This window comes from Calliphora vicina, chromosome 3, assembly GCF_958450345.1.
Source record: "Calliphora vicina chromosome 3, idCalVici1.1, whole genome shotgun sequence".
NCBI classification, from domain to species: Eukaryota; Metazoa; Arthropoda; class Insecta; order Diptera; family Calliphoridae; genus Calliphora; species Calliphora vicina.
Window position 1 is genome coordinate 131,091,919 of NC_088782.1, and position 24,829 is coordinate 131,116,747.

Genomic DNA, 24,829 nt, shown 5'->3' on the forward strand with positions numbered 1-24,829 from the left:
AATGTACTTTTTAAACACTTTACATAAATGTACAATTACATAAATGTACAATTAAATGTTTAGTTTTATAAATTAGCTTACCCTTGTTTGTTTTTGAGCATTTGATTCTTTTTCATTTTCATGCATTTGAACTTCCCGAAAGTCAATTTTCCATAACAAGCTATCCAATTCTTGTTCATAGCGCCAGTTGCGATATAATACCAACGAGACAATGCCCAATAATAATAGAGCACCCCCAGCAATGCCAGCAGATATTTCACCTGTATAATCTTTTCATAAAATAGGAAACAAAAGGTCCATTAATAAATATTTTTTTTATTTGTAATTATTTAACAACATACTGATACATTTTTCTCCAGCAAACCCACACTTGGGTTCTGCGGCGGGGCGTCCTGCGCCCACCCATTCTATTTTGCCATATAAATTGAGATCCTGTGACAAAATACGAAAAATAATCTTTTAATTAAATTGTACGTCCGGTGTTCACACATAACTGCTCACCTGCTTATAGCTCTTAAGTTATTTTTTGTGTATTTTTTTAAAAAAAATTAAAACAAGTGGCAGTGATTGTGTTAACAAATAAAATGTGAGCAAAATTTGATAGAAGAAAAATGTGCAGAAAGCAGTGCAGGAAAAAAATTTAAAACATTTACAGCAAATTTCTTATGTATATTAAATAATTAGGATTTTTTCTGATTTGTAAATACTGCAATACTTACAGGCATTTTATCACTGTAAGTCTGACTGAATGTGCCCACTGGAATTAGACCAGGAACTGTTTTATTTCTATGATTGCGTGCAAAACCACGCGCTAATACTGTATAATTTCCGGCTGCATCGCCATTTTCATCTATATAGACATGATAACTAAAATGTAAATAAAATAAATTACAGAATTTTAAAAACAATAAATTTTGTGTCCTTAGTATTAAAACAATGACATTCGCAATAAAAGAGAACAAGCGAATAAAAACGGTATTTTATCTTATGCTTACCCCATGGCGCTACGGTATTTCGATCCTTTTATAGCCTCAACAATCGCTGTACCATTCCTTGGATTTCCATTATGTTGTAAAACCCTTGTTAAAGCGTTTGTATATAAGTGTACCGCATCATATAAATAAGCTGCTTCAGCACTAATCTGTAAGAAATAACTAGTCAGAATGCATTTTTTTTAAATCATAATAAAAATAATTTTCACTACTTACTTGTTTGGATCCTCCAAAATAGCCCAAAGGATTTGGAAAATTAAAAGGTGGTTGTTCCATGTATTTGTTTACCTAAAAATAAGAAACTTAAAATACATTAAACAATAAAGTAATGGTAGTTATACATTTTGGACAAATATATAAAAACCAAATGAGTTCATAGCCAGTTTTTTGTCACTAAAATACATAGTAGTGGAGTGAAAATCGGACAAAAAGTCTAATTTTATAAATACAAATTAAAAAAATTTAATTTACCTAAATTTGTGTTGTTATGATCATGATTAGAGTTGTCAAACCGATTTTCGAATTATTCGAAAAACCGGTTTATTTCCAATTTTCCGGTTTTTTTAAACCGGTTTTTACAAAAGGACGGTTTTCGAGTTATTCGACAAACCGGTTTTTTTGTATCGAATTATTCGACAAAAACGAATATTTTTTAAAATATATTTTAAGATTTTATGCGATTACTTCTAATAATTATCTATTCCCCTTTTTAAATTTAAACACATTTTAATACAAAAATGTCATACATATTTAAATTAACCAATGTTAGTAAACTTTAACATACACAGAAAAAAGAAATTCATAATTGGAATGAATTTTGTAATAAATATTATTAATCGAACTTTTTTTTCCCAAACTTTTTTCATTCAGAATAAGAACATGTTCATAAATATTATAAAATTGTTCATGACGGATATTTTTGCTTTTTTTGCATAAATTTAATAAATTTAATATATTTTATAATAAATTGCATTATAATTGCATTATCTAATGAATTAATTCAAAACTATTTGCATAATAGCCATATATTGCCTAATATTTTATGATGAATGAACAATATCTGAAAATTAAAAACAACATAATAAAAAACATAATAAAATATAAATAAACATTAAGCATATCATCCCCTTAAAAAAATTTAATCATTTTCGCGCATATTGGCTCATTTTGTAGCTGAAAATCATAAAAATAAATAAAAAAAATTTTCAAGGAAAATTTCAAACATTTTTCAACAACATACAAATATAAATGAAATTGAAATTATATTTTTCAAGCTTTCTAGATTTAATTTGAAAACACAAAATATGAACAAAATCTTAATATTTAAGAAATTATTTATAAATGTTATGAATTGAAATCAATGAAATCAAATCATAATATTTATGTTGAAACTTTTTTCTGTGTAGAAGTCAGAAAACATATCGAGCTAAAAATAATCAGATGGCTTTTTAACGTCACCTGTAATCAGTGTTGCCAATTTAGCCCTTTTTGGGCTAAATTTAGCCCTTTTCAATCTTGTTTAGCCACAAAAAAATTAATTTAGCCTTTAGCCATTTTTTTAACCTTTTTTATTGTCATTTAGCCATATATATTTAATCTAATGATCTGAAATTTTTGCTGTTGAAAATTAGTAAAATCAGTTCAACAAAATTGGCAGGAATATTATGACAAAAATTAACTAAAAATGTTGATCCAGTAAACAATTTAAGCACATACAAACTGTTGGACCTTCCATACATTAAAAAAATGCCATAACTAATATAGAGAAATTTGAATAAAAATTTATAAAATCATATATAGGGTTAAAGAGAATACATTTAACATTATCTGGGCGATGTATTGACGTAAATATAGTACTTTAACAAATATTTTATAACTCATGCCATGTAGTATACCGTTTTCAAAGATAATAATTTAGCTATGATCATTTTTATCTGATCAAATATAGAAAATTAACTTTTTTCCAAATTTAAATTAAATATTTATGTTTACATATTTTGGCTACCTTAGTTTTGATATGTTTACTAACTAATAGCAAAATTTTTGCAGGACAGGTGATAAATACGAGGCTTTAAAAACATCGGCATATGATATACGTGTGGCCCCATATTACGTTATTTTAAAGTTAAGGATCAACATACAGGAATTCTTATTTTCTTGCATTTGAATGTGTGTTATATTCATTACATTTTTGTTTGTCTATTCGGCATAGCCAAATGTAACATTCTAAGTTGTTTTTTGTGTCAAATGTATGTATTTTTATACCCTTCACCTTCGTGAGAAGGGTATATATAAGTTTGTCATTCCGTTTGTAATTTCTACATTTTTCATTTCCGACCCTATAAAGTATATATATTCTGGATCCTTATAGATAGCGGAGTCGATTAAGCCATGTCCGTCTGTCTGTCCGTCTGTCTATCTGTTGAAATCAATTTTCTGAAGACCCCAGATATCTTCGGGTTCCAAATCTTCAATAATTCTGTCAGACATGCTTTCGAGAAGTTTGCTATTTAAAATCAGCAAAATCGGTCCATAAATAACGTTCCAAATCTTCAATAATTCTGTCAGACATGCTTTCGAGAAGTTTGCTATTTAAAATCAGCAAAATCGGTCCATAAATAACGGAGATATGAGCAAAAAACCGGGACAACCTCGATTTTTTACCTATTTTTGATCTATATCTGGATTACTAAGTCATTAATATAGACAATATGGATATCTAATGATAGATATTTCAAAGTCCATTGCAACTATGTAGATAAGGCTATAGTAAGTTAGACCTACAATGGGTCAAAATCGGGAAAAATATTTTTTGACCCGAATTTTTTTTTTCATAAAAAAATTGTTTTGTCATAAATTTTTTTTCCAAAAAATTTTTTTAAAAAAATTTAAAAAAAAATTTGAAAAAAACTTTTTTTAAAAAAAATTAAAAAACAATATCGAAAAAAAAAATTTTGAAAAAAAAAAATATTTAAAAAAATTTATTTTAAAGTATAATTTGGTGAAGGGTATATAAGATTCGGCACAGCCGAATATAGCTCTCTTACTTGTTTTAATTAAAAATGTTAGCCCTTTTTTAGCCACCTTTTAGCCATTTTTTAGCCTTTTTTTCTAAGTATTTAGCCCTTTTTGTTCACCATGAATTGGCAACACTGCCTGTAATAAATTCGGCTTGTTGTACCGTATGCAGTAACACTTTTTAATTGACTTTTTGGTCAGAACTAAATGAAAGTTCATCAAACTCTGATTTAGAATATATTGAAAGTGACTCGCAAAATTTAGAAGCTCAGCTCAGTTTAACATTAAAAGAAGTTCAAAATCTACACAAAAGAACTAATATTGCAACAACGAGCGACTTAAAAGAAAATTTTAATTATTTGGACAAATTTTCAAAACTATCGAATTAAATCTTTTATACAACGCAATTTTAACAGATAGTCCGTGTTTCTTCTTTAATAAAAAATAATTTAAGGAAAAAAATACAATTAAAATTAACCATTATTATATAAAATATCTATTAATATTCTATTAATATACATCCTTTCTTTTGACTGAACGATTTTTTAATATGTTTTAATAAAAAAATAATTTAATATACCTTAATTCTTGACAAAAAAGACTAAAAACCGGTTATTCGAAGAATTACAAACTTCAGTTTAAATAAAATATTGTAGTACAACTTATTAAGTTTTTTCAATAAATAACAACTATTACGAATTGTCGACGATAACTCGAAAAACAAGTACATACATGAAACAATTTAAAACAATAGAGAAAACATGTTTACAAATTGTTACTATTTATCTACTTGTAAAAACTATCAAATAACAAAAATTTCAAAAAATATAAATACAAATATTAAAAAACGACGGTTTTTTTATTTTTAACATTTTTACTGGTAAAGCTTTCATGTGTATATTCCTATTTTTTGAATATTTGAATATTTGCAAGTATTTATTGGGAAAGTAAATTAACAGAGCTATTGTTAAATAAAATTTTTTGGAGAAACTGAAAAAGTATTTTATTTTTCGCTTGTTTTAACACCGAAACACTGTGCAATAAAAAATTTCCAACACAAAATTTAAGCAGACGAACTGACAACACTGTTCAGCTACTTTTTTTGCATCATTTTATTGATCAATTTATTTTGACATTGAACAGAAACAAATGTTTCACAATTTGTTCATCGGTCTCTTAACGAATAAGAATGAAAAAACTTTTAGAAAAAAATATAAAGTTTAATATTTTTTCATTAATGGTTGGATATGAGTTTTGTACAAACATATTATAAATTGCAAATATATTGCTAAGCAACTTGTCTATTTGTTTTATTTTATGTTAAAGGAAAAACTAAAAAATTAAACCAATACTTATTTAACACACAGCCAGCATTTGACTATTTATTCTTATGTGAGTGATAAATAACCAGACTTACTTACCTCCTTTGCAAATTCGCCAAAAGTCAGGGGTGCTGTTGGAAATATGCCCAAATATGATTGAAATGCTTTTTCCGCTCGTTCATCGCTTTTATCCATTAGCAGACCACGCATATACTTGTCTGGCTTAGAAGCATCATACTGTTCGATATCAATGCCCACCACAAAATAATCACCCTTGTTTAGGAGACCCTTGTTATATAGTGATACCATTAAACCAACATGCTCATAGTAATGACCCAGTACAACATAAACTAAAGCCAAAGGAATAACATAAAAACAAAGTAATCAACGGAGATACAACATTTACGTACATACATAAGAAAAAGGAAAAAGGATACGCTATCAAACAATATAAAAATAGTAAAGATTGAACGAAATACATACCGACAGACAGACAGACAGATGAAGTAATTAACAGTAAATATCGTAAAAATCCAATATAAGTACTTTATAAAAGTACAATAAGAATAGTCACAGGAGCATAGCATTTTATATGGAAATGAAGTAAAAATAATAGATGAATTCATAAACATATGTATGTAGATACATAGATATGAGAACCCACAAGTTTGGTTATTTTATATAAATAAAAACATTTAATTTCATTTAATATGAAATATACCTCCTACATACATATGAACATATTTAAGATCAAGTATCGCTTCTAAATTAGAGTCCGATGTTTGTGTGTTCATGTATTTATAAAATATTAATTTTTAGAAAAAGTCCAACTGATCATATCACATACATAACAACCATATGGGTAAAAAGAGTATTACATACATACATCCAAGTGAAAAAATGACATGGTCTTCAGTTTGCAGGCCTTCTAAAGACCCTAAGTCACAATTATAAGGTCACATTCTTTTAACTCTGCGGTTTAGTGGTCACCTTACTAACCACCTTTTTGTAGTCTATAAAACATAGTTTATTGGCATCTATTGGCATTTTGCTAAACAATTATATTTTTGGAAGTCATCATTTATTTTTTTTTGTAAAACTTTGCCGTCAGTGTGCTCTGGTTAGATAAATATATTAATTTGAAAATATTGTAAGCCGCAGTTTTTTTAAGAGACTTTCACGCATTCAATAAAAAATGCACGGACTGTTTATTGTTCATCGAATTCAGTGTAACTTAGCTATTTCGTTGGTTTGGTCAGAAAATTTAGTCAAAAATATTCGATTTCAAAAAAATTTATACGAAATGAAAATTTTTATCATAATTATTTTGAATGTCAACCACCACGGTGGTTAGTAAACTAACCACCTTACTCCAAATTTTCAAGCTGGGAAATTTCGATTACCAGCCCTGTTCTCTACCATAAACAACATACAAATGTAAATATTGTGATTTCTTTAAAGAAAACGTTTATTTATTTAAAGATAAAAAAATATTATCATGTTGAAAGTGCAAATCTATGTTGTATGTATGAATGTATATTACTATTTTTAAAATTTTATGTGCGTGAGTTTTTTTTTGGGTACAAATAAAATCAATTTAAATAGCTGTTAAGTAAACAGCTGTAAAATTTTACTATTTTTTAGAATTTGGTACAAAAATTTCGATTATTAACACACACATTTCATACCGCTTCAAATTTTATTTTCGAATTCAGTTTAACTAAACGTCTCCATTAAGTTGTTAAGATAAACTTATAATTTGTTTCTATTAGGAAGGACCCACCACCAAAAAAATGTCAAAGTTCCCAACTAGTGTACAAGTTTAGCGTTAAGATACCATTTCTGAAAAGTTTTTACTTATGTTAGCAGTCTTGATATGCATCAAATGACAAAAAGGTCTTTAAGTTTTTCTTCTCTCTTTTTAGTGTTATAAGAAAGCTATCATGCCCACCAACCGCTAAGGCTGAAACATAACATTTAGAAAATGTATTGTAGTTGGGATCAACGACAGCATTTGTTGAACAATTCAAATGGGGCCATCCTAGTGTACATTTAGACAGACTTGTATGCATGTACATATGTAACAAAAAGATTTTATTTAAACATTTGATCCACTTATCAATTATCAAAATATCACCCTTAAGATTTAACTCTAAGGGATGGTAAACTGTACGCATATGGGTAATCTTTGGAACATCTTACTAAGGGGGGAAATTGTGCATGTAATTGTTTGATTGAGGCTTTTAAATTAAATGAAAACACACATGATTATTAGCATTAGAATATAATAAATCCAAGAAGTATGTGTCTGCCTGTAGGTAACATATTTTAATTTAATTTGTGGGTTAATCTGATGATAAGTTGAACTTACTTCTCGTATTTGCAAAAGTTTTTTCCACTAATCCATCGAATGGATTTGCCATGAAACCATGATGATAAATTGCATTCCATGTTCTAGTATCGCGAACCTCAATGCCAGCATTTTTGAAGATGTTTAATATTGTATCGGCTACAGGCTGATACAAGCTATCTGGATGGTCAAGATATAAAAAAGTAACCTAGACAATATAGAAAAAAAATATACATATGTATTAGAAATAATCAAATTAAATTTAACTTAACTATGTAAAATAAATAGTATGTTATATCAAGTAGTAGTAGTAATAAATTACATATGATTGATGGATATTTTGATATAAGTACTTAAAATAAACTGCAGAGCAAACAGTAATTACACAAGTTTACAAAAAAAATATTTTTTTGTTTTGTTCATTGAATGAAACATATATGTATTTTTGAGAAAGGCTAAGAACGGCTAGTTGATTAAGTATTTTTTGTTTCCCAAATACATCATAATTTTAAGAAAAATATGTTTTATTTTTCATCTACTCTCATGCATGCATATTTCTTTTTTGGATTTGAAAGCACATACAAAATGTCCGTTTAAGGTATGGTAATAAATTTTGAAATTTAAAAGACTTGTTAAGTTTTTAATGAGTAATAAAAAAAACATTTTTAAAAAAATAAATTTTAGTAAAATTTGCATGCAGTTGAATAATATGCTACTAAAATTATTAACATTTTTACAAAATTGGCTTCAATGTCGACGTTTTTTAGCGGACAGATCTATTCCAATAAATTATTTTTTTTTACTTAGTGATAAACTTAGCATTTTGTTACTAAAAATCACAATTTTCGAGAACGATTTATGTAGGTTTATATCGATTTAGAAATGTACTCATTTAAAAATTTTTAATTTGATTATTTTTCACGTCTAGGCGGTATGAGAGAGTTTACTTGTTGGTTTTTAGTGCATTAGATATAAAATAATGTCTTTAGATAACATTTTTGACAACTATTACGAAAAATATCTTTTAATTTTAAAATATAAGAGAAACATTAGTGAAATAAACAACATTATTTTGTTATCCTATTTACTTTACAACGAAATATCACTTAATATTTATTATTATTTGTACAAGTTTTGAACTCTACAATGCTTTGCAAACTACAGGTGGTGATACATTTTGACAACCTTTATCTCACCTTGTATTCTAATAGAGTGGTCACAAATTAAATTTTCGGAAAACTTATGGCCTCCTTTACGATTTGTTTATATATCAGTCTGCAATCGGAACAGTAGTTTGGAAGAGATAGACTTCTCTTCTCTTTTTCGACCAGCATGTGCTAGGAGACCATAATTAGAGCGTCGCGACGCACAGTACTCTGTTCTATAGACAAAAGTCGAAAATAAATGTTTCTTCCAAATTTTAATAAGATATATATAATTTGAAAGCTAAGAAGACAACTAATATACGTATCCAAAAATTATTTTGATATGACCATATTTATTATTGAGAGAAGGCTCTAAAGTCAGAAAATTTTTCAGGGAAACGAAAGTGCTTTTGAAGATAGATTTGCAAAAAATATTATAAAAATTTAGGTTTTTAAAAAAATGTTTTTTGGTTTAATATTTTAAATAACTATGTATACGTTCAATTACCAAAAAACAATTTGTTGTGAAATTTCACTCCTAGAACGTTTTTACATAGCTTTAAAAAATGCATATAAAAAATTAAAAAATATCTCACTTTGGTGGAGTATATAAACAAAGTGTGTAAAATGTAGTATTTTTTTGTTATTGCTTTTTATAGTTAATACATTTATTTATTAAAAATAAAAATAAAATTAACGGAATTTTTGCCGCATCTTTGAAATAAATTATTTTTAAAAATGCTTATTATGATTAATTTTAGTATAAAATGTTAATTATATCCCAAATTGAAAATTAAATTAAATCATGTAAATTGTAATATCAATTGTACAAATTATGTATTTCAAATTTTGAATAAATTTTCTTTAAAAATTTGTCCTGTTTTTTTTATTTTCAATAATTGGTTCATTGGAGTTGCTAAGTATTGTTTGTAATATTTATGGTTTTTGTCACTTAAAAAAAATATTCTATAATTTTGGAATTTTGTTATAATTGTTCTCGATATTAATATTGATTTTTGAATAATATGTGATGATGTTGTTTGACAACATTTTAGTAAAATTAGTGTATTGAAGTTCGTTGAACTTCTTACAAAATATTTTTTTTATCAATATGGTTGTTTTAAAACATTTAGACTTGACTGAGTGCTGGTTTCAGTATCTTCAAGTAAAAGAATAATAAAAATATATAAATTTGTAAGAGAAAAAATTGGTAATGTACAGTATCCCAAGAAAGTCTACATACAGTAAAAATTATTGTGTTACTTTAATTTAAAGCAGTTTTTTAGTTTTTTTATGAGATATACATATAGTAATACATGTCTTATGTCGATTTTAGCAAAAAAACAATTCAAATAACGCCCAAAAGTTCATCGTTATTAGAGTTATTGGTTCTGAGTAAAATAACGAAAAATTTATTCTCGATCATGCCTACTTTTGGGTGGGCGGGGCTATTATGTTTCATAATATTTTGAACATTAAAGCCCAAAAAACCAAAAAAAAATGTCGATATTTGGCTCAGAATCAATAATTCTAATAACAGTGAAATTTTGGACGTGATAGGAAATGTTGATAAACCCGAATTAAGTGATGTTTTAATTTTTTTTTATATGAATTTATTTTTTAAACAAATATATTTCATTACTTTTAACTTACAAATGCAGCTTTCAACGAAAGAAATTTAATTTGAATTCCTGTATGTAGACTTTATTGGGCTACTGTATGTACATTTTGAAAAAACAAAACTATTTGAAAAAGTAAACTTTTTTAATACGCGTATAACTAAATTCAGTAAACAGTGCTATTATAAATGTCATTAATAAAATTAAAAACAATCCTTAATTATAAATTAAGAAATACAAATCACTGAATATGAATTTTTAATTTACCGTTTTTAGAATTAGCAAATTTGAGACTAATACATATACCCTTGTACATTATTTAAACAAAAATTATATTTCCAATAAATAACTTTTATAATTATTACCATTTATTTTGCAATTGAAAATTATATAAATTAAGTGAATTATCTCAAGAATATTCAAAAAATAGTATTTCGATTTGTATAAAATCGTCGAACGAATTTTATATAAATTAGGCTTATATGGAAGTAAAAGGAGTCCTTGTCTTTAAGGTTAAATTTGTCATACAATGAAACACCTTAATTCTAGAGAAAACTGAAAATATGTGAGACATTTAAATCAATATTTTAGCTAAAACGTAATTTTTAATATTCAGGATATATGGCAGGTAGGCACGTCCTTCATCCGAATTTGCTGAAAATTTGTATTTTATTTAGCAATGCAAAAGGGTATTAGTGTACCAAATTTCATATCTCTACGAAAGCTCCTTCTACTTTTGTCCATGGGGACAAAGCACTGTGCGACACGTCGAGAGGGAGACAAATGAAAATATTTATAAAAACAGAATCAACACTGTTCATTTATTTTGTTTAATGTTTTCTTTCTTAATAAATATCTCATAAGTTTAACATCCTGGATTTGTTTTCAATATTTTTCCCGAATTTAGACGGCCTAAAACCTATATACAGTGGTGGCCAGGAATTTAAGACAAAAATTGTTTGCTAAATTCCACGTGATTGTCAATTATTTTTTCAAATATTTCTACAAATATGTATGCATGAGGACTCTTTTAACACACAAGTGTGTTTTATTCGACTGTGTCAATTCATACATATTCACCACGAACACATACAATTTTTCTACAACTTGACCAAAAAAATTTTTTTTTAAATAAACATATTTTCTCATATTTATATCATTATATTTTTATTATTATAAAATATTCGGACCAAATTTCGTATTTTTAGTTCCATTAGTTTCGGTCATATCATGTTATTAACAGCGGATGTTCGCTGAGGTGGGTCAACGTATTTCCACATATCTTTGTCCATATATGTTTTACCGATTTTTCCAAACATTTTTCAGAAACTAGAAACATTAATAATAAATTTCATACCCTTAGAGGTCCTTTTATTTTGGCTCTATCGCACTTAAAATTCAGTTGATGAAAAAAATTCAAGTATTTGTCTTAAATTGGTGGCCACCACTGTATGTTTCACATCATGAAATAATACCATGTAAACTAGTGTTATATTACAAATAAAGCAGTTGCATAGAAGTAAAAAGCCATTGAGTATATTTATTATAATAAGAAAAAAAACAAGTCTTTAAATTCATAATAAAATCATATCAGAATATTTTAAAAGCTTAATTGGTAAGACATATACATACATACATACATACATACATACATACATACATACATACATACATACATACATACATACATACATACATACATACATACATACATACATACATACATACATACATACATACATACATACATACATACATACATACATACATACATACATACATACATACATACATACATACATACATACATACATACATACATACATACATACATACATACATACATACATACATACATACATACATACATACATACATACATACATACATACATACATACATACATACATACATACATACATACATACATACATACATACATACATACATACATACATACATACATACATACATACATACATACATACATACATACATACATACATACATACATACATACATACATACATACATACATACATACATACATACATACATACATACATACATACATACATACATACATACATACATACATACATACATACATACATACATACATACATACATACATACATACATACATACATACATACATACATACATACATACATACATACATACATACATACATACATACATACATACATACATACATACATACATACATACATACATACATACATACATACATACATACATACATACATACATACATACATACATACATACATACATACATACATACATACATACATACATACATACATACATACATACATACATACATACATACATACATACATACATACATACATACATACATACATACATACATACATACATACATACATACATACATACATACATACATACATACATACATACATACATACATACATACATACATACATACATACATACATACATACATACATACATACATACATACATACATACATACATACATACATACATACATACATACATACATACATACATACATACATACATACATACATACATACATACATACATACATACATACATACATACATACATACATACATACATACATACATACATACATACATACATACATACATACATACATACATACATACATACATACATACATACATACATACATACATACATACATACATACATACATACATACATACATACATACATACATACATACATACATACATACATACATACATACATACATACATACATACATACATACATACATACATACATACATACATACATACATACATACATACATACATACATACATACATACATACATACATACATACATACATACATACATACATACATACATACATACATACATACATACATACATACATACATACATACATACATACATACATACATACATACATACATACATACATACATACATACATACATACATACATACATACATACATACATACATACATACATACATACATACATACATACATACATACATACATACATACATACATACATACATACATACATACATACATACATACATACATACATACATACATACATACATACATACATACATACATACATACATACATACATACATACATACATACATACATACATACATACATACATACATACATACATACATACATACATACATACATACATACATACATACATACATACATACATACATACATACATACATACATACATACATACATACATACATACATACATACTTACATACTTACATACATACATACACAATGAGTAGTCGAAAATCAGCCAGGCCAGATGCCCTTGTTATTCAAACATGTGGGGATACCTCGTATGCTGACATACTTAAGAAGGTAAAAAGTGACCCTAATTTAGATATACTTGGCCAAAATGTCAATAATATAAGGAAAACTGCGAAAGGTGAATTACTCCTGGAACTAAACAAACCTGCTCATCAGAACACATGTGAATTTAGACACAATATTGAAGAAGTCCTTGGCACGACGGCAGAAGTCCGAGCATTGACCCACGAAATAGCTCTCGAGATAAGAGATATTGACGAGGTCACTGATAGACAAGATGTACTCGATGCATTGGTGAACTTTTCCGAGGAATTCGAGATTCTACCACTTTCTGCAATTAAATCTTTGCGGAAGGCTTATGGGGGTACACAAACGGCCACCATTTGCCTAAGTGCAGGATTGGCAAACCGGATGTTGGAAGCTGAAAAAATCCGCATTGGATGGGTTCGGTGTCGAATACGGGAGAAGATATCGCCGAGAAGATGCTTTAAATGTTTAGATTTTGGTCATACAGCTTTCAATTGCAGAAGCCAATATGATCATTCTGGAAAATGCCTACGATGCGGTGAAACTGGTCACAAAATTAAAACCTGTACGGGAAACCCCGTGTGTATACTCTGTAGTGGAGTAGCTACTAACACCAGTAATGATCATGTTACAGGATGTCCAGTTTGCCCATACTATCAGAAGGCACTTCAGTTACTAAAAACTAGAAAATGAGAATTCTCCAACTTAACCTCAACCATTGCCAAGCCGCCCAAGAGCTGCTTAAACAAAATGTGCGTGACTTAAATGTTGACATTGCGATCCTTAGTGAACAACATCGTAATATTGAATCTCCAAGCTGGGTCTCCGACAGTTCAAATACTTCAGCAATTTGGTCGGTCAGCAAATTAATACTGCAGGACACAATAACAAGTCATTGTGGATTTACTCGAGCCAATGTATCCGGAATTTATATCTATAGCTGTTACATTCCACCGAGATACACAATAGGAGAATTCGAAGGAATTGTCGACAACATTGTCTCAGACGCGACCTCTAGAAATCGTATACTAATAGCAGGTGATTTTAATGCATGGGCTACTGACTGGGGTTGTCCCCGTACAAATGAAAGAGGACGGATTCTACTTGAAGCTTTTTCTGTGCTTGGAGTGGTGTTGATGAACACGGGAAATGAACAAACTTTTAATAGAGGTGGTAGAGGATCAATTATTGACATAACTTTTGCTAGCAGCAATATTAAAGGTTGGAAACTTTTATCGAAGCCGTCGGTGGTCTATCGGATAACCAATTTGGTTTCAGGAAAGCGAGATCAACTGTCGATGCCATTAACATTGTTGTAGAAACAGCATATAAAGCAATTGAAGGCAAGTGCTGGAGGAATGGAGCAAAGGAGTACTGCGTTGTGGTAACTCTAGATATAAAAAATGCTTTCAATACTGCGAACTGGGAAGTCATAGTAAACGCTCTTACTAGATTGAATATCCCGCCATATTTGTTGGCCTTGATAAAGGACTACTTCCGAAACAGAATCCTCATCTACGATACTGATAGGGGAACAGAACAGTACAGAGTTTCGATGGGCGTTCCCCAGGGATCAGTTCTTGGTTCCTTGTTATGGAACGTGATGTACGACGGTGTTTTAAGGCTAAAGCTACCCGAAAGGGTTTCAATCGTTGGTTTTGCGGATGATATAGCATTAGTGTGTGTGGCAAAAGAGCTACAGGAAGCAGAAACGGTTACCAATGCAAGTATACAAATCGTGCGATCCTGGTTGTGCTCCGTGGAACTAACCTTAGCTGACCATAAGACTGAAGCGATACTAGTTAGTAGTCGTAAATCCAGGGAAACGTTAACACTCAATATTGGAACATGTTGTATACAGACGAAGTCTTTTCTCAAGTATCTAGGTATTATGATTGACTGTCGTCTCTCGTTTAAGGATCATCTACAGTATGTAAGCTCTAAGGCCAAGGAAACATGTCTGAGGTTATCCAGAATAATGCCGAACACAAGGGGTCCAAAATATCTACAAAGGAAACTGTTAACTGAGGTCGTGAAAAGCACAATCCTTTATGCATCTTCCATATGGTCAGACTCGTTGAAGTTTGCATCCTATGCAAAACTTCTTACCTCTATTTATAGGCTTTCTGCCTTGCGTGTGTGCTGTGCCTTCCGCACCGTTTCAGATGAGGCAGCTTTTGTTATTGCTGGTATAATGCCAATAGACATTCAAGCTCGGGAATCGGTATATGCGACACCAACTGCGGAAACGGTGGTCAATGCTAACACTCATGAAGTGGCGAGGGGAATAAGTGTTGCCAACTGGCAGATGCGTTGGACAACATCCTGTAAAGGGAGGTGGACGTACCAGTTAATCCCAGACATTAAAGTCTGGCTCGACAGGAAACATGGTGATCTAAATTTTTATTTAACACAAATGTTAAGTGGTCACGGTTGTTTCAAATCATACTTATACCGGTTTAAACATGATAGGGACCCGTTCTGTACATATTGCAGTGGTGATGTAGAAGAGGATGCTGGTCATGTATTCTTTGTATGCGGACGATTCGGTGAACAGAGAACGACCTTAGAGGAGTTAGTAGGGTGTAGTGTTAGCCCGACAAACATAGTACATGTTATGTTGTCGTCCTTATTCAATTGGGAGAGTGTATGCCATTTTTCAAAATTGGTAATACTTGAGCTCCGACGGGAGGAAGAGATTCGAAGAAGAATCTAAGTAGTGTAGCGTAGATTTCTGCCTTTCCCCACCCTGTGAAGAAATACTTTGCGGTCGTTCCACAGGGAAATTGGATTGGAGATAGAGGTTTTTTAGCGTGTTAAAGTCTCGCACTCCTGGCAAATTGTTAGGTAAGCCAGAGTCTTTTGATGATTTTTACCTCGAAAAAAAAAAAAACATACATACATACATACATACATACATACATACATACATACATACATACATTCATACATTCATTCATACATACATACATACATACATACATACATACATACATACATACATACATACATACATACATACATACATACATACACACATACATACATACATACATACATACATACATACATACATACATACATACATACATACATACATACATACATACATACATACATACATACATACATACATACATACATACATACATACATACATACATACATACATACATACATACATACATACATACATACATACATACATACATACATACATACATACATACATACATACATACATACATACATACATACATACATACATACATACATACATACATACATACATACATACATACATACATACATACATACATACATACATACATACATACATACATACATACATACATACATACATACATACATACATACATACATACATACATACATACATACATACATACATACATACATACATACATACATACATACATACATACATACATACATACATACATACATACATACATACATACATACATACATACATACATACATACATACATACATACATACATACATACATACATACATACATACATACATACATACATACATACATACATACATACATACATACATACATACATACATACATACATACATACATACATACATACATACATACATACATACATACATACATACATACATACATACATACATACATACATACATACATACATACATACATACATACATACATACATACATACATACATACATACATACATACATACATACATACATACATACATACATACATACATACATACATACATACATACATACATACATACATACATACATACATACATACATACATACATACATACATACATACATACATACATACATACATACATACATACATACATACATACATACATACATACATACATACATACATACATACATACATACATACATACATACATACATACATACATACATACATACATACATACATACATACATACATACATACATACATACATACATACATACATACATACATACATACATACATACATACATACATACATACATACATACATACATACATACATACATACATACATACATACATACATACATACATACATACATACATACATACATACATACATACATACATACATACATACATACATACATACATACATACATACATACATACATACATACATACATACATACATACATACATACATACATACATACATACATACATACATACATACATACATACATACATACATACATACATACATACATACATACATACATACATACATACATACATACATACATACATACATACATACATACATACATACATACATACATACATACATACATACATACATACATACATACATACATACATACATACATACATACATACATACATACATACATACATACATACATACATACATACATACATACATACATACATACATACATACATACATACATACATACATACATACATACATACATACATACATACATACATACATACATACATACATACATACATACATACATACATACATACATACATACATACATACATACATACATACATACATACATACATACATACATACATACATACATACATACATACATACATACATACATACATACATACATACATACATACATACATACATACATACATACATACATACATACATACATACATACATACATACATACATACATACATACATACATACATACATACATACATACATACATACATACATACATACATACATACATACATACATACATACATACATACATACATACATACATACATACATACATACATACATACATACATACATACATACATACATACATACATACATACATACATACATACATACATACATACATACATACATACATACATACATACATACATACATACATACATACATACATACATACATACATACATACATACATACATACATACATACATACATACATACATACATACATACATACATACATACATACATACATACATACATACATACATACATACATACATACATACATACATACATACATACATACATACATACATACATACATACATACATACATACATACATACATACATACATACATACATACATACATACATACATACATACATACATACATACATACATACATACATACATACATACATACATACATACATACATACATACATACATACATACATACATACATACATACATACATACATACATACATACATACATACATACATACATACATACATACATACATACATACATACATACATACATACATACATACATACATACATACATACATACATACATACATACATACATACATACATACATACATACATACATACATACATACATACATACATACATACATACATACATACATACATACATACATACATACATACATACATACATACATACATACATACATACATACATACATACATACATACATACATACATACATACATACATACATACATACATACATACATACATACATACATACATACATACATACATACATACATACATACATACATACATACATACATACATACATACATACATACATACATACATACATACATACATACATACATACATACATACATACATACATACATACATACATACATACATACATACATACATACATACATACATACATACATACATACATACATACATACATACATACATACATACATACATACATACATACATACATACATACATACATACATACATACATACATACATACATACATACATACATACATACATACATACATACATACATACATACATACATACATACATACATACATACATACATACATACATACATACATACATACATACATACATACATACATACATACATACATACATACATACATACATACATACATACATACATACATACATACATACATACATACATACATACATACATACATACATACATACATACATACATACATACATACATACATACATACATACATACATACATACATACATACATACATACATACATACATACATACATACATACATACATACATACATACATACATACATACATACATACATACATACATACATACATACATACATACATACATACATACATACATACATACATACATACATACATACATACATACATACATACATACATACATACATACATACATACATACATACATACATACATACATACATACATACATTTTTTTTTTTTTTTTTGGACGTAGTGATAGCGCACTATCAACTAGTGGCCCCACGATCTTCATTAACACCATCCTGGAACTACGTTAATATTTCATCAAGACGGGTAATTCATTAGCAGTCGCTCCTCAATCGTTTTAAATTTCATTCCTACATCCTCCTTCACATTAGGAGGTTCGGAAATATTTACGCCATCTTAACCACTGTTTTACATTCTTCTTCGTATTTTTTCCTGTTCGCGAAGTTCAATAATAATACTCCGTACGAAGTTGCACACACATTCCCAATTATACGCTGAAGATAACATTACTGGAATAATATTTTCCACACGTAGACTGCTCCCTGTTGCTTGTTCCACATTTACTCTCGCAGCACTAAACCTCGGGCAATTGAAAAATACATGTTCGGGGTCTTCCTTTACATCGTCACCACATACTGGGCAATCCGCGTCGACATCATGTCTAAATTTATGTAGATACGATTTGAAGCAGCCATGTCCACTTAAAAATTGTGTTAGATAGTAGTTTAAATCACCATGTTTCCTCTCTAACCATATATTTATATTTGGGATCAGTCTATGGGTCCACCTACCTTTGGTAGATGTTGTCCACCTCGTTTGCCATTCAGAAATGCTCGTGCTTCTTGCTGTGTTCCTCGTAGTTGTAACATCTGCAACACCTATTGAAGCATATACACATTCCGCCTCTCTGGCTTGCAGGTCCACGGGTATCATGCCGGCAATGACGAAAGCTGCTTCATCCGACACCGTTCGAAAGGCACAACACACCCGAAGTGCGGCTAATCTATAAACCGTATTAATTTTCTTTCTATAGGTCTTAATCCTGGTAGAACCCGCCCATATTGGAGCGGCATAGAGGATAACGCTCTTCACAACTCCTGCAAGTATTCTTCTCCGTAGGTATTTAGGACCTCTTGTATTGGGCATTATGCGACACAATGCTGTACACGTTTTCCTGGCTTTTGTTTCGACATATTCCAGGTGCTTTTTAAACGATAAGCGATTATCAATCATTACTCCTAGATATTTAAGGCACTTCTTGGTTACGATTTCGCATCTACCAACATTCAGGGTAATATGTTCAATGGTTTTCCGTCCAGTAATCAATACGGCCTCAGTTTTGTGTTCGGCCAATGTTAACCCCATTCTGCTTAACCATGACTGGACCAATTTGATGCTACTGTTGGTAACACTCACCACCTCCTGTGTATATTTTGCCACAACTACAAGAGCTATGTCGTCCGCAAAACCTACTAATTTTGCTCTCTCCGGAAGGTTCAGTCTTAGTACCCCGTCGTACATCACATTCCACAGTAGTGGTCCAAGAACAGAGCCCTGTGGCACCCCTCCGGTAACCTCGCATTCCTTCCTACCCTCGTTTGTATCATATACGAGTATTCTGTTTCGAAAATAGTCCTTAATTATAGCCAATAAGTATTGCGGTATATTCAGGAAGTCCAAAGTATCCACAATCCTCTCCCAGTTTGCAGTATTAAATGCATTTTTAACATCTAGCGTTACAACCACACAATACTCTTTTGATCCATGTGTCCAGCTTTCGCCTGCAATAGCCTCTTTAGCCGTGTCAACTACAACTTTTATCGCGTCTATTGTTGATCTGCGCTTACGGAAACCATATTGGGTATCTGACAGGCCAGCGGATGTCTCGATGCAAACGTCCAGTCTGTTGCAAATTATGCTCTCCAACAACTTTCCAAATGTATCTATCATACATAATGGTCTATATGATGAAGGGTCATCTAATGGTTTGTTGTCTTTGGGTAACAATACCAACCTTTGTCTTTTCCACCTTGAAGGGAACGATCCATATTTTAGGCAGTCGTTTAGCATACCGAGTACTTGATTTGGGCAACACATGACAACCTCCTTCAATACCAAGTTTGATATGCCATCAAGTCCTGGTGCTTTCTTTTCATCAAATCTTGAGACAGCTTTTATTATCTCGTCACTGGTAACAGATGGGAAACTAAAAACATCTCGATTGACGTTGTTCTCCCAATATGCAATATCTTGCCGCGGAAATAATTGTTTAACAATTCTATCAAGTATAGCTGGTTCTCTAGGTGAAAATTTATTCAGGCAATTCAACTTCTTTGTCACAATTTTATAAGCCATTCCAAATGGGTTATTTTCAACATCATCGATAAGATCATTGAAACATAATCTTTTACTTCGACGTATGGCCAATTTCAGTGCCCTTCTCTTAAATTTGAACTCTCGATGGTGCTGCTCGTTTCCCGGTCTACCACGCGTTCTTACATATGTTCTTCTGGCTCGTATACAGTCTCTTCTCATTTGGGCGATTTCCTCGTTCCACCAATACACTGGAGGTTTATTTCCTCCTTTTCCTCTTTTCCTCATCGAAACATTACATGCATGTGTCACCTGGCCAATTAGCTGATCCGCCATATCTTCTGGAGTACCATTCAGAATCGTACCTTCCATATATGCTTTGAGCAGATCCTTATCTAGGGAATTTGGTTTCCAGCCCGTGTGTCCTACATTGAGAGGGTTTGTAAATGTTGGTGTCGTTGGTTCATCTTCTATTTCCATGATTATAGCATGATGATCACTGTGTGTATATTGATCACTAATATACCACTTTATTCTGCCAAAGATGTCTCCACTTGCAAACGCTATATCTATTATAGAGCCTCCACTATTTCTATAAAAAGTCTGCTCATTTCCAGAGTTTAAAACCATCACATCAAGTGCTGCGAATGATTCTAACAATATCCGGCCTCGTGTATTAGTACTCCGGCACCCCCATTCCGTGGCCCAAGCATTAAAGTCACCTGCTATTAATAATGGTCTTCTATTGCTAGCGTCAGAAGTCAGGTTATCGACGATACTTTGGAATTCCGTAAGTGAATATCTCGGTGGGATATAACAGCTATATATTGTTATTCCAGAAACTAAGGCCCGAACAAATCCGAGTTGTTGAGTCGTCCTTGCACTATGTAACACCTTATTTTCAATGGACCAAATTGCAGATGAATTGGAACTATCAGATATCCAACTTGGTGTATCGAAATTTCTGTAGGGTTCGCTAAGAACAGCGATATCTACCTTTAACTCGCGTACACTTTGTTCTAGCAGATCTTGGGCTGCTTGACAATGGTTTAGGTTAATCTGCATCAATTTCATTTTCGTACCAAGAGCTTCTGCAGCGCTTCTCTGTAGTGGGGACAGATAAATGCTCCAGTAACATGGTCGCTATTATTGGTGGTATTGCTACAAAGTAGACACATTGGTTGTTTTTCACATGTCTTGATCTTGTGACCATTTTCGCCACATCGTAGGCAATGATTTGTATAGTCATTTGGGCTCTTACAATTTGCGGCTGTATGACCATAATCCAAGCACTTAAAGCATCTTCTAGGTTTGATCTTCTCTCGTATTCGACATACGACCCATCCAATGCGTATCTTTGCTGTCTTTATAAGCCTAGCTGCTAATGCCGCGCTCAACCCAACTGTGGCAATTTGAGTACCTCCATATGCCCTTCTCAACGATTTTATTGCAGTAAACTGCAAAGTTTCGAACTCCCCTTCCTGCCCCACAAGAGCTTCGTAAACCTCTTCTTTGGATGTAACCTCATCTATGTCTCTAATCTCAATATCAACCTCGTGCGACAATGACCTTACTTCTGCGGATGTACCAAGTACTTCTTTAACAGTGTGTCGGAATTCAACCGTACTTTGGTGTGCCGATTTATTAAGCTCTAGTAGCAATTCACCTTTCGCAGTCTTCCTGATATTTTTGACATTTTGGCCAAAAGTCTCCAATTTTGGATCACTCTTTACTTTTCTGAGTATGTCCGCATAAGATGTTTCTCCACATGTGTGTATAATAAGGGCATCTGGTCGGACAGGCTTCCGTCGGATCTCCTTCATTCTTCTATTTGACTTGGGGGGAACTTTGACCCATTTAGAGTTTGCCTCATTTATCGCTTCTTGGTCAACTATTACGATACTTGATGTACTAGGTATATCAGCTGTACTTGGTATAGCATATCTAGCCTGCTTCTGTGGAATACCTTCTTTTTTCTTCTTCGGTTTGTTTCCTTTTGGACTGAGAGGGTCCCTTCTCCTTTTTGGGGTTCCAGATGGTATGATTAAACTCACGTCCTGTTCGGTCTGTGTATCCTTGTCAGCAGAAACTACTTCGCCAAGGTTTTCGGATACCTTACCCAGATCATCCACAACTTGTATATAAGTTGCCTGTATCCTACGTGCATATGAAACTATTTCCTTGTGTACATTAGTACGTCCTTTTAGGAAATTCAATAGCTGGTTTATTTCGTCACCTAGTTTTGCAACATTCTTATTTCCAGAGCCGTTATCCTGTTGGTTCTTTGCGCCTATAGTAGGTGTCTTAACCGGGCATCTTCCAAGTGGAGTGTCTACTCCCTTATCCTCTATTGTAATCGCTGTTCCATTTATCACTGTTGAGGGTGGTGATCGCGTTATCACGGAACTTCATTCAAAAGGATTTCCTACATTTCTATCGTCTGCTCTCCTCACTATGCCGCCTTGTTGTTGTTGATTATTTTCATTGCTCATGTTAATAGGGTCCCAACTCAAGGCCGCTATCTCCGCTCGTTGTGCAGTCACGTTTAG

At 31.0% G+C, this 24,829-nt stretch overlaps 1 protein-coding gene across 1 annotated transcript in view; it reads right to left on the reverse strand.

Annotated features, from left to right (window-relative positions):
* The window catches only part of LOC135953568 (speract receptor), a 125,030-nt gene that overhangs the window by 13,109 nt on the left and 87,092 nt on the right, over positions 1 to 24,829 (reverse strand). The window contains exons 5-11 of the mRNA XM_065503515.1: positions 7,704 to 7,890; positions 5,432 to 5,682; positions 1,209 to 1,280; positions 996 to 1,141; positions 720 to 867; positions 342 to 432; positions 82 to 269 (exon numbers count right to left, since the gene is read on the reverse strand). Of these exons, the coding sequence (XP_065359587.1) occupies positions 82 to 269; positions 342 to 432; positions 720 to 867; positions 996 to 1,141; positions 1,209 to 1,280; positions 5,432 to 5,682; positions 7,704 to 7,890 (1,083 nt within the window). The remainder of the gene's footprint in view (positions 1 to 81; positions 270 to 341; positions 433 to 719; positions 868 to 995; positions 1,142 to 1,208; positions 1,281 to 5,431; positions 5,683 to 7,703; positions 7,891 to 24,829) is intronic.